Consider the following 12997-nt stretch of genomic DNA (forward strand, 5'->3'; position numbering starts at 1 on the left):
TTCAGATGAGACTTAAAACACGCTACTGTATAGAAGCAGGAATAGTCTGGCCACCAGAGGGCAGCACAGTAGCTTTGGTGTGTCCCTGTGTCCTGCTATCCATTCAAACGGGTCCATCTATTCTTGGTGCTTAACTGATCTTTATCTAGCTTTATGAATTTACAGTAGCAGCCATTCAAAATGGCAATTCCCAATCAAACGCCAGCCGAATGGCAGCCAACTTCCTGCCTCAGAGTGACCCCCTCTTGCATATTTTTTTACTTTGACCCCACCTTTTCACTGAATTACAGGGTCTGACCAAGAGATGACGCTTCTGTTTAGATCTTCATGTCCACAAATAATGACAGAAAGAGTATTTCAGTTAAAAGATCAATGTTTAAAAAAAGGACTAGCCAAGGGCCCATTAAGGAAAATGGGGACACTTTGAATGGCTACTACTGTATGTACCCAATACAGAAATCCTACAAGATTAATGTTTGAAGCATCCGAGGGGGGGGGGGGGTCCTGATGTAAAAATCCCATTTTAGATGTGTCTGTTTTTGTTCTTAGTAACGCAATTACTGTTTTACTTTACCATATTCACAACTTGAGATTTTCTTTCCCAATTTAGTTAGATTTAGTTAGACGAAAGTTTTAGAAGTTCAAATATTGGTGAAGAGCTGACTGGATATCAGGTTTGATTTGATGTAATAATTGAGGATAATCAGAGGTAGCTCATTTTTCCATAAAATATCATAAATAACATAACATAAAATGGTTCTGGGTGAAAATTTTGGGTATGATGGATGTTTCCATCACTTTGGAGTTATTTTGAATGATCAAGGCTCCAGATCACCTGTTTTCCCTGAATGCACCTTCTTGTATAGATCTTCTGTCTCCCCAGAGGGAATTGTGCCAACCATTCAAAAAAAGTCAAAAATGTAAAATAAAAATAAAAAACAACAACAACAACAAAAACTATCCACTGAACTTTGTTTCCAAGTTTAAAGACATTTCCCTTCCCATCCATTAGACCAAAAACAAAGCCTTCTTTTGGCTTAGAAAACATGCAAATTGAACCATGTTTTTCTTTCTCCGCCCTATAAAGCCTCGAACTCAACGCAATTTCTGACATTTTGAAATGAAAAAGCTTCCTGGATGGGAAACAAAACGTCCTTAAACTGTTTTTTTTTCTTTTTTTTTTTACTTTCTTGAAATGACTATTACCTGGATGACTCAGAATCTTCACCAGCAAATTTTGCCAACATGCTTTTGAAGGCTAGGCTGGTTGAAGGCCTCAGGCAGCAGGAATTGGACCTAAGATCATTTTCTTGCAACATCAGTAATGGTTACATTCGGCTCCAATTTGTGAGAAAAATCCTTCATCGTCTCAAAGCAGGGACGCTCATTTGTATCAGCAGCAAGTAGGGGAACAAAGGTTTTCTTACAGCAGAAAAAAACATGGAGGATTAACAAAAATGAAATGAACTAGTCAGAACTCGAGAAGTTATTACATGCTAATTCTTTGCACTGAAAGAACATGTAATAATTGTGACTCAGGATAAAAACATGTTAGCAAAACAAATGCAATAAAGGGCAGGAATGTCAGCTTATTAAGTTTGTTTTTCAGTCTGAGAAATTAAATTTAAAAAATACCGTTCTTCTGTGTCAATCGTCTCTGTAGCTGATGAAGAAACCTTTAAAAACCAGACTGCAGCGAGAACTGCCAGTTCTGGTGTCATTTAAAGTTCCACAGCAGACCATTGCTCAGTGCGCATTCCTCCAATCATTAATATCAGGCCTTTCTGGTACAGATGCATCCAGAGACAAATCTGGATCATTTCAACCTCGACTCCGGTTCATTCTGTTGCACAAACTGAACTCTGTTAAAATTCACCCTTTAATGAACAATAAGCCCCACTGTGTGTTTAAGTCATCACTGACAGTCTTAATTACTCCCCTCACTGAGGCACCTTCCTCCTCTCAGATTCTTCTCTTTAACCCAGAGGTCTTATTTGTGCCAACAGATTTAATTTCTGTCCCTAAGAAGATTCCTGAAGACACAGTGATGATTGACCTGCAGAACAACGACATCACTGAAATCAAGGAGGACGACTTTAAAGGCCTCAACAGGCTTTATGTAAGACGGACCTTCAGTGTTATTTTTATCACCACAGGACAGGCTTTTTGTCCTGGTGTACACTACCGTTCAAAGGTTTCGGGTCAGATTGAAAAAATGTCCTCATTTTTGAAGGAAAAGCACTGTACTTTCCAATGAAGATAACTTTAAACTAGTCTTAACTTTGAAGAAATACACGCTTTACATTGCTAATGTGCTAAATGACTATTCTAGCTGCAAATGTCTGGTTTTTGATGCAATATCTACATAGGTGAATAGAGCCCCATTTCCAGAAACTATCACTCCAGTTGTCTAATGGTACAATGTGTTTGCTCATTGGCTCAGAAGGCTAATTGATGATTGGAAAACCCTTGTGCAATCATGTTCACACATTTGAAAACAGTTTAGCTCGTTACAGAAGCTACAAAACTGACCTTCCTTTGAGCAGATTGAGTTTCTGGAACATCACATTTGTGGGGTCAATTAAATGCTCAAAATGGCCAGAAAAAGAGAACTTTCATCTGAAACTCGACAGTCTATTCTTGTTCTTAGAAATGAAGGCTATTCCATGCGAGAAGTTGCTAAGAAATTGAAGATTTCCTACAACGGTGTGTACTACTCCCTTCAGAGGACAGCACAAACAAGCTACTGTGGGTACTATTTAATGAAGATGCCAGTTGGGGACCTGTGAGGTGTCAGTTTCTCAAACTAGAGACTCTAATGCACTTATCTTCTTGCTCAGTTGTGCAACGCGGCCTCCCACTTTTTCTACTCTGGTTAGAGCCTGTTTGTAACGACTTCTGTAACGACCTAAACTATTTTCAGATGTGTGAACATGATTGCACAAGGGTTTTCTAATCATCAATTAGCCTTCTGAGCCAATGAGCAAACACATGATAACATTAGAACATTGGAGTGATAGTTGCTGGAAATGGGGCTCTGTACACCTATGTAGATATTGCACCAAAAACCAGACATTTGCAGCTAGAATAGTAATTTACCAAATTAGCAATGTATAAAGTGTATTTCTTTAAAGTTAAGACTAGTTTAAAGTTATCTTCATTAAAAAGTACAGTGCTTTTCCTTCAACAAAAAGGACATTTCAATGTGACCCCAAACTTTTGAATGGTAGTCCATAGTTGTTTATATTTATGTCTAATACAACTAAAGATGCATATGTTTTGGAAAAATATAAAATCTTTAACAACCGAGTACGATTTTCTTCCACCGACAGGGTCTATTTCTGATCAACAACAAGATCTCCAAGATTCATCCTAAAGCCTTTAGAAACATGGATCATCTCAGGCTGCTTTATCTGTCTTACAACCGGCTGACTGAGATTCCAGCCAATCTGCCTCCCAACGTCATCGAGCTGCGTTTCCATGAGAACAACATCAACAGGATCCAGAAGGAGGCATTTAAAGGCCTGAGGAAGCTGCATGTTTTGGGTAAGAGCTGCATCCCAACACCTCTGCGATCTGCTTTTGATTCAATCCAAACATGGCCGCGGCTCTTCTAAGATGGATTACAACAGGAAAAACTAAGACTTATTCTGCCTCAGAGTGTTGTAGGGATCTACAGTACCATCCAGAGGCAGAGAACAGGGAAGCACCATAAGCTGTTAAATCTGAAGGAACATGACCAGATCAGAGCTTCAATCAGGAACTATTTACTGATTTAAAAGCAGGATTTAAAGTCTAAAGAAATGATTCAACTTATTTGAATGAGGACTTAGAACCTCCAGACAGTTTTGTTTTTGACAGCCTTCTTAGATTTAGTCTTAGTATTAATCTTCAGGACGAAAACTATTATTAGTTTTAGTCACAATTTAATCATTACTATATGTGACAGTTTTAGTTGGTTTTAGTCGATTAAAACTCAAAAAGGTTTTGGTCTAGATTTAAGTTTGACTTCATAAAAAAGTTAACCTTTACAATTTCGAATAACAACCAGATTCTTTACCCGACTGACAGCTCTAGCCTAGATACTACAGTTGCTGGAGACACAATGCTGTCTTGCAGTTCATCATTGCTGTTAGGCAGAAAACAGATTTCTAGAACTCAAACTTTTTGATGAATAATGGTATACTTTATAAAAAAAGTGTCTCACAAAAGTTGTGAAAACAGCAGATCTAGTTCAACACATCATATTGGTTGATATAGCAGATAGATAAGCTAACAAAAAAAATGTACAATAAAGGAATGGTTTTAGACATACAAGGTTACATCCAAAAGCAAACACTTCCTGATCTACTATGAATTACGCATTATACACTGATCCATAAAATCTTCATTAACCCTAAAAGCATCTGGCTCTTTATCCAAAAATAAAAAGAATGAAATGAAATATTTTCTTTGGATATAATTTAGGAATTTTGGTAGAAATTAAAGGTTTAGTATCACCTCTTTTGAGCTTAAAGAAAAAATTATTTTTTACACTTAGCAGAGGATGATCAGCCACATATAGTTTATTAAGTAGTGAGGGCTAGGAAGAGCCACACTGCTGAGAGCGAACCATCAGTGTGGAGCAAGGAGTGCAGCCTCCCTGTGCATTTCTGCACAAGCACAGCTGGAACAGGAGAGTATTTTTAGAGTTGAGCACGAAGTACCGAACCATTTTGGATTACTTTTTCCTCCGCCGCTGCAGTCATGATCCATCCGTGGTCATGCAGAATGTACACCACTGATACTGCTTAGCTTGTCTAACAGATTAAAGCACAATGATGCATTTTAAGCTCCTGACAGAGCACCTGCTAACATTTTTATCCAGTCTCGTTGACGAAAACTCCCACCCATGAGTCGTCATGTTTTCATCATCAAAGATTCAGCTTTATCTCTTCAGTTCTCGTTACCGTCATGAAAAAAAGGAGCATCAACGAGATGATTTTGTCATCGTTGATGAAAACAACACTGCCTGCAGTCAATAAACAAACATTATAAGCCCAGCAAATAAAAGTAAGGCAACAGCAGAAATATCTGCTGGATGGAACCAAACAACAGGACGATATCAGCAGCAGCAAGTAACTGGTGACTTAATCCGAGACACAATGTGTTTAAAAGTTCGGTGCATATTTCAGACAGATGCCGCGGTGAAAGGTTCAGTTGTTAGGAGGATCTGCTGCATCCTGCTGATGCTTCTTCCAAAATTCAGGGCTTCTCCTAAAGGAAAACAGAAAGCTCAACAGATCCTAGTAACAGTCAGATAAATCTGTCAGGTACTGACTTCAGCCAATGTTTCTCGGTTTAATTTGAATGAACGAGCCTCTGCTAATAATGACATCATTTTAAGGTTAAAATAACCAAACTCCAACTGAAGCTTTGTCTTTTTTATTATGTTTATTATGTTTTTCTTCTCTTCAAATGTTAACCTTCCATCAGCGGATCGATTGGACCTTCGATAATTTCCTCAAATGATGACCGATTCCTTACGTTTGATTTATTATATTTATGGCTCTTTTCAACAAATTTGTGCGGATATCTCTTAGCAACTAATGAGATTTCCATCTCCATAAATCTCTTGTAATCAACCTTCCATGTTTTGCATCATAATGATAAATGAGCCGTAACGAAACCAGATGTTCGGTGCTTCTCCCAACAGAGCTGGGAGCCAACCCCCTGGCCAACAGTGGGATCCAGCCGGGAGCCTTCGACGGTCTGTCCACTCTCTACATCGGGATAGCAGAGGCCAAACTAACAAGTGTCCCTAAAGGTCAGATAGGATGTACTGAAGCTAGAATGACCCTCATCACTTTCTGCAAATGCTTCTTAATTATTACATCATCTGAAACTTCAAGCTGAAAGGTTGGTGATCATGTTCCGTGTTCTTCCTCTAGACTTCCCATCTTCAATCACAGAGCTGAGTCTGGACTACAACAAGATCTCCAAGGTGGAGGTGGAGGACTTCAAGAGATATAAAAACCTGCAGAGGTGGCCATCATCCACGTTTTATTTAACAATAGACTCTTTAATGTTAACAGAAGATAGAAAATGGTCCAGGTTAAAAATTATTTGACAAGTCATGGTTCAAACATCACAATTTATCTCAACTATAAGAATAAAGGCTTGTTTTAGCTCTTAGTATCACCTGCAGGCATTAACACTAGTCCAACTGTCCCTGCAGGTTAGGACTGGCCTTCAACCAGATCCGGTCTGTGGAAAACGGCAGCCTGGTCAGCATCCCAAATGTCCGGGAGATCCATCTGGACCATAACCGTTTAAAAAAGGTCCCACCGGGCCTGGGCTCACTGCGCTACCTACAGGTGAGAGGCAGCAATAATACTGGCGATCTTAACTCTAAGCCAGGCATCCCCAAAATCGGTCCTCGGGGCCCCCTGTCCTGCAGGTTTTAGAGGTTTCCTTGCTTCAGCACAGCTGATTTTAATTGAAAGCTGATTAACAGGCTTTTGGTCTACTGCAATCATTATAACCAGCTGTGCTGAAGCAGAAAAACCTCTAAAACCTGCAGGACAGGAGGCCTTGAGGACCGAATTTGGGGATGCCTGCTCTAAGCAGTTTCTGTAACAAAAACGTTGACCAGATCCAGAACCTTAAAAAAATAAATAAATAAATAAAAATTATTCTCCTTCTTAGGTAACCAATTTTTATATTAAAAGGACGAAAATATCACTTTAAATCATTATATATTATATCTTTATATCATAGAAAATTTAGTTGGTTTCTTTTTATCTATGAAATGACTCAGACTATGCCTGATAGTTTTGATTAAATAAAGACATATCTTTGGTTTTAACAATGTGGTTCTAATTTAAACTTTTCTTAAACTTCTGTGACTTGCAAATGGTTTTATGAAAATCAAGTGGCGCCCCCTGGTGGAACTTTCCTCGACTTAGAAAACCCCTCCTGCTGTATTGTCTGAAACACCGGGGTTTCTGCATAGAACCATATTCCATCTGATGGAGCAATTTATTCTTTATTTCTTTATCCATTTGAATTGTGTTAATTATATGTTTTTTTTTAGGGTTTATTTGCAGGTTAATAATTATTGATTCTATTTACCTTTGTTTTATTATTTTTCATTTATTTCTTTCTTTATTAAATTGAATTGTGTTCATTTATTGCTATATCTATATATGTTTTTTTTTATTATTATTTACATAGTTTATTTGCAGGTTAATAATTGTTGATTCTATTTACCTTTGTTTTATTATTTTCCATTTATTTATTTATTTATTTATTTATTTTCTGCGTTAAGACAGGAAGCAATGTGGATCAGTCCACTTCCTGTAAGTGTAGGGGCCTGGGAAGGGACCAGCAGGCATTTTGGGTTTGGGGCCTATAAAGGTAGCAGAAAGGAAAGTTTGAACTCTGTAATTATTGGCTGAAATAGGAAAATAAGTAATCCAGAACAATCAACAATTTTGAAAATTGAACCTTCTTTTGCGTGCGTACAGAAACCTGAGCCCAGTGCCTCAGTTGAGGCTTAATGGGACTTGAATTGGATGTTTGGCTTGGCAAACAATCCCCACTTCACCATCCATCATCAGACATAAACACTCAAATATTTCAGCCAGTGAAAAGGTGAACATCAGAACCGAAATATACATAAAACTAAGGACTTTAAAGCTTTCAAATTCCACAAGACACAGAACTATGATATGAAGCCCAGATAAAAGGTTTAACCTTAAAATAGACTGAATAAAAGCCAATTAAGGAAAAAGAACGGTAATTAAACTCTGTCTCATCATCTGCACAGGTGATTTTCCTTCATGCCAACAAAATCGGCAATGTGGGATTCAACGACTTCTGTCCAAAATCTTCCTACGAGAAGAAGAACCTGTACAACGCCATCAGCCTGTACGCTAACCCGGTGAAATACTGGAGCATACAGCCGGCCGCCTTCCGCTGCGTGGCCAGCCGACGGGGCATCCAGTTCGGGAACTTCAGGAGGAAGTAGAGCAACAAGGCGGCGGCTCAGAAACAGACCCGGCGTCCTATAAAAGGGAAGGTGATGAAATCAGCGCCTGGAGGCAGAAAACCATCAAATTAGACCAATTTCTCATTATTCTGCAGTATGTTAGAAACGGAGGGAGATGCTGCCGACGCCCGTTTATTCTGTTATGAATGTTGACTCTTCAGTCATGAATAACAGAAGAAGGTTCTTACTGTAACAATGGGAAATAATAAATATAATAAAAATCAATGCTTGGGGGGGGGGTTCTAACCATATTTCTCTTTTTATTATAAAACCACTTTTTTCTTTGCTTTAAATAAAGATGCTTTTTGTTGTTTTCATTCTAGCTTGGCTGAGATGGAGCCGATAGTCCAACTTGTTTTTGTTGCTTTTGTAAAACATTAGACATTATAATTTCCAGAAAAGACTAAAACTGTTACAAAGTAATTGTTTAGAATGCTTACCTCTCCTGAAAAACTCTGGAGTTAAAAGTGGGTAAAGTTTTACAGCAGTTTGTGGCTTAGGAGGCGTCTGAGCGGATGTATGTAATCTCTCTGCATGCTTGTGTTGTCTGTATTTAGAGGCTGAGGTCAGGTTGGGTCAGAAGCTGGGGTCCTCTGCAGGGCTGAGGACAAACTGATCCTACAGAACTCAAAGTTTGGATCATCCAGGTCGTTTCAGCGCCGCCAACGTCGGAGCATCTTCTCTCTAAACATGTCTCCTCTGAAATGGTGCTATATTTATTGAGGATGTCTTTAATAAACCTCAAACACCTCAAACATTCATGTCGTTGACCTATTTTTGCTCATTGAAGGCTAATTTAGAAGAGCAGGACTTTTTAATTTAACATGACCATTAAGAGTGGAGGTCTTCAACAGGGGGGTCCGCGACCCCTAGGGGTTCTACAGAGGTACTGCAAAGGCGTCACGAAAGTTTTAGTCGATTAGACTTTTTTTATATCCCCCCCCCTGCAGTTTTTTCCACTAATTGAAATGTCTTTAAATCCACATTAACATGAATTCAACAGACTGTAGTAAACAGATAAATGGAGGCAGAAGATGTCTTTCAGTCATCAATGCACACATTCAGTGACACATAGGAGCTCTTTCAAGCTGGACACCGTTTCATTCACAACACCTGTCCCATCAACCAGGCATCAGAAATACTTTAATAATCCCAGGGAGAAATTACTTTCATTACATAACTCTATCTTTAATAGAGTGACTATAGGACCAGTTTGATAGAACGCTATTTCATACAATATATATAATTAGGGGGTCCCTGCTCTATCTCACCATCAGTTTGGGGTCCTTGGCCTGGAAAATGTTGAAGACCCCTGATTTAAGGGATAAAGCTATAGACAATACGTTAAAAGTCAACTGCAGGATATTTTTAAAATACAGCAAAAGTCATATAAATAGTTTTATATGACCGCCTGCTTAGAAAGAAGCCAAAAGATGCTATTTTTGGCTTCCTCTTTGCAGGGCATGGCGGTGATGCAGGGGTTGAGCGCGCGACCCATACACAGAGGCTTTGGGCCGTTTAACTAAACAGGTTTAAGAAACTCAGACTCAAATCCTCAACTCTGAATAGATCTAACCTAAGGTTGGAAACTTTGAGTTAGTTTAATCAATCAATTGATATGTTTACTTCAGAGTTGAGCGCATAATAACTCGTGACGATGGGCAACAGGAAGTGCCTATTTCACTCCACTGGAAGAAGAGATTTTAATGCAGAAATTTAAAAAAATGGAGGATATTTTTTTAAAAGACAGAGCGACAGCTGCAAAGCAGAGGGAGATGGTAGGAGATTTCTTCTTGATTAATGCGAAAATGTTGTATGGAGTCTCTACGGCAGGTTGTTTTAACATTTATTAAAAGCCCTCTCTGTTCTTTCATTTGTAGATCACTAAAATAGATTTATTCTTGGTGAAAATTACATTCCTATAACGCGTTCACGCCGGTTAATCACAGCCACTCTACTCATTTAGAGCAGCTCCACCAGGTGGGCCGTTTAACTTCATCACAATATGGAGTATAGTGGATCATTCAGGCAGTAAGGCTATGGCAGGCCATTGTGACATTTATTAGCTTGAATGAATATGCAATCCAGATGTCTCAAATTTATTTATCTATAGTCATAATTAAAATTTCAGATAGCTAAAATAACATTCATCCTATCTAAAATAAACAGTTTGGATGTCTAAAAATAACTTTTGATGCCAATGAACTAATATAGCTATTGCTAGTCATAATGACAGTTTGAGACATCAAAAATGAATATACCGGTAACATTACAGATATCCAGTATTCCTTTTTTTTTACATTTTTGGAATTACAGATATCCAGAAATCCAATTCATGGCATCAAAAATACATTTTTGCTAGTAGAAATGTCATTACAGATATCAACTTCTAATTTCAAGACTATTCGAATTAGAATATTAATAATGCCTATCCAAAAGGCAGTTTTAGATACTTTCAAACCATAATGAGGCTCCGTTTTAGCATAAAATAGGCAGGCTGACTAGTCACATTTATATTATAGATAGCACTAAAGCATTCTACCTAGTCACAATTACAATATTCCTAGGCAGAACTGTATTATAGATATAGATAGATATCTATTTAATCAACCATTAAATAGAGTAAATAATCCCAGACCGAAGCCACGATCACTGGCGCCCTCTAGTAGGCAACATTACTACACTGAAAATCATTCCTCTTAAGCTGACTTCATCATTGAATTGAACTGGAACACATTTTAACCTGATAAACCGTTGATTAGTTGTTTATGTGCCTAATCAATACAAGGGAAATATTTGCTACTTACTTGGATACTCAGCTTTTTAAACTTCAACATGCAACATTATTTCCTATTAGAATAACAGAAGAACAGTTAAATAAGTGTGTAAATGAATGATATAAATATAATAACCCTAATATAAAACTATCTGACAAAATTTGTCATGACCAAAAAAATTGTCTAAATAATCCAAATCTAAAATTTGCAATAGCAAAAATGTGCAAATGACACATACCATGCCAAATTAGTATAGTATCCAGGTAGAGCTTGAGAGCATTTTTGACCATCCTACTTTAAACGAAAGTATTATCTAACAGGGACAGGAGTTTAAACAGATCTTACGTTGCAGTACATGGTCACTAGGGGGCGGCAGAGGAAAGCTGTAGAAAAGAGCTGAGAAGCACTGCTTTGGTTCTTTCCTTGTTAGGTTGGGGACAAACAGCTGTTTACATGATTGTTAGAGAGTTTCAGTGTTTAGTTATTCTGAAAGTTTGACTCATTCAGCTGTGCATTTATATCTAGTGAAACTAGGAGAAAATCAACACATTTTCTGACCAGTTAGAGCTGCTCAGGAAATGTATAGAGGATTTAATCTGTGACAAAGGTCACTGATAACATCCATCCGTTTTATTCCTTCTGTTAACACAAACTATGCAGAGTGAAACAGTCTTAGGAATGTTGAATGTGATGACACCAGGATGAAATCATGATGAACTGGGAGTGCAAACAGTGGCCGGCTCCCAGAGAGCCAGCACCTGCCTGGAATGAGCTGCAGTTACAGTATCCCAGCGTTGGGCTGCAGAAGCGATGCTGCTTCACTGTGTTTTTGTCTGTTTAAATGCAGACTCCTTGTGCTGGGGCAGGGGGGCGGAGGGGAGCAGCCCCACTCTTTCTGTCTCCAGGAAACATATGGAAAAGATCTGCCGGCTGGCCAGGCTTCGTTCTGCCACGTCTCACAGCCACACTCTCACTCTCACACACATCGACCAGTCTTAGCCTCAGGCTTTCTACTCCTCCTCACACTCAGCTCACTTCTCTTCATGTCTTCTCTTACGTTTAACATCACTTCCATCTTTCTCTGTCCTCCATCATGGCAGGTCTACCAGCTGCAGACCTCCTGAATGCCCTGGCTCCAACACTCTAACATCATTTTCTAAAGAGCAACACTGTTTTTGTTTAGATGCACCATTTTCAGTTTGTTACAATCTGACACTTTGCCAGTAGGGGTCACTAACCCCTTTATATTTCACTTTTAATGATAAATTTTAATCAGTGGCATTTTAAAACAGAACAGAATAAAATTTACCTTTATAGTGCATTAAATTCAGATGTTATGCAGATTCACAAATAGATGAATATAAACAAAATAGAACAAGAATAGGGGATTGTCGTATAACGACAAATTTATAATAACAATATATAAATAATAATATAAATAATAATGCATGGTTAAAAGGATGTTAAGAAATAAACCATAAAGATAAATTAAATTAAATAAATTAAATAAAATCTAAAAAAATGCTCATATGTTGCGGAAAAGGCCTTATTGGATCCCGATCGATAAATCGTTCGGGTAAATATATCGGCCCAAATTTACTGTCGGTCTCATTAATCAATGTTGGCCAAATTGTGGCCGGTATTAAATTGTCTATTTTTGCAACAAACAGCTAAAAAAACATCCGCTGTTTGCCATTTCTGCTCCACTGCCCCTCCCTTCCTTAGCGCTGCACCATGCCTCCCCTCCATCGACGGTGTTGCCAGATTGGGCGGTTTTGAGTTTGAAGGTAAACATAGCTTTGGGCGTATGGAGTTAATTTGGGCTTTTTCAGAGTTGGATCAGCGATTTTTGAGTTAACCTATTAAAACACATGTCCACCAATAATTCATCATTACTGGTTCATAGCAAAGCCTCCCTGACCTTTCTCCATCACAGATTAGCTAATTAGCATGTTTTCTAATGCTGCGTTCAAATATTGTGAGTTCATGTTTCATATAGGACACAAATGAATCTGACACACATTTTCATTCAGAGCTTCCTGCAGGATGAGAAAGGCTGCTGCTCACATTCCAGCACCTTTCTGCCCCCCAACAGAACAGCAGAGTCTTTTATTAACAGAACATGAGCAAAATTGGTCGGTTTTAGGATAGAAGACCCTGTAAATGCCTTCTGGCTGAAGGTAAGTCT

At 38.4% G+C, this 12997-nt stretch overlaps 2 protein-coding genes across 3 annotated transcripts in view; one reads left to right on the forward strand and one right to left on the reverse strand.

Moving 5' to 3' along the window:
- Positions 1 to 8791, forward strand: part of LOC107103066 (asporin-like) — a 20150-nt gene extending 11359 nt beyond the window's left edge. For both annotated transcript variants that reach the window (XM_015402586.1, XM_015402587.1), the window contains exons 3-8: positions 2007 to 2119; positions 3333 to 3546; positions 5696 to 5806; positions 5931 to 6024; positions 6218 to 6356; positions 7811 to 8791. In XM_015402586.1, coding sequence (XP_015258072.1) covers positions 2007 to 2119; positions 3333 to 3546; positions 5696 to 5806; positions 5931 to 6024; positions 6218 to 6356; positions 7811 to 8011 — 872 coding nt within the window. In that variant the 3' untranslated portion in view covers positions 8012 to 8791. The remainder of the gene's footprint in view (positions 1 to 2006; positions 2120 to 3332; positions 3547 to 5695; positions 5807 to 5930; positions 6025 to 6217; positions 6357 to 7810) is intronic.
- Positions 1 to 12997, reverse strand: part of cenpp (centromere protein P) — a 137593-nt gene that overhangs the window by 60716 nt on the left and 63880 nt on the right. The gene's annotated exons all lie outside the window — the stretch shown is intronic.

The sequence above is a fragment of the Cyprinodon variegatus genome, unplaced genomic scaffold (genome assembly GCF_000732505.1).
Source record: "Cyprinodon variegatus isolate N-32 unplaced genomic scaffold, C_variegatus-1.0 Scaffold1371, whole genome shotgun sequence".
In the NCBI taxonomy this organism is placed as follows: Eukaryota; Metazoa; Chordata; class Actinopteri; order Cyprinodontiformes; family Cyprinodontidae; genus Cyprinodon; species Cyprinodon variegatus.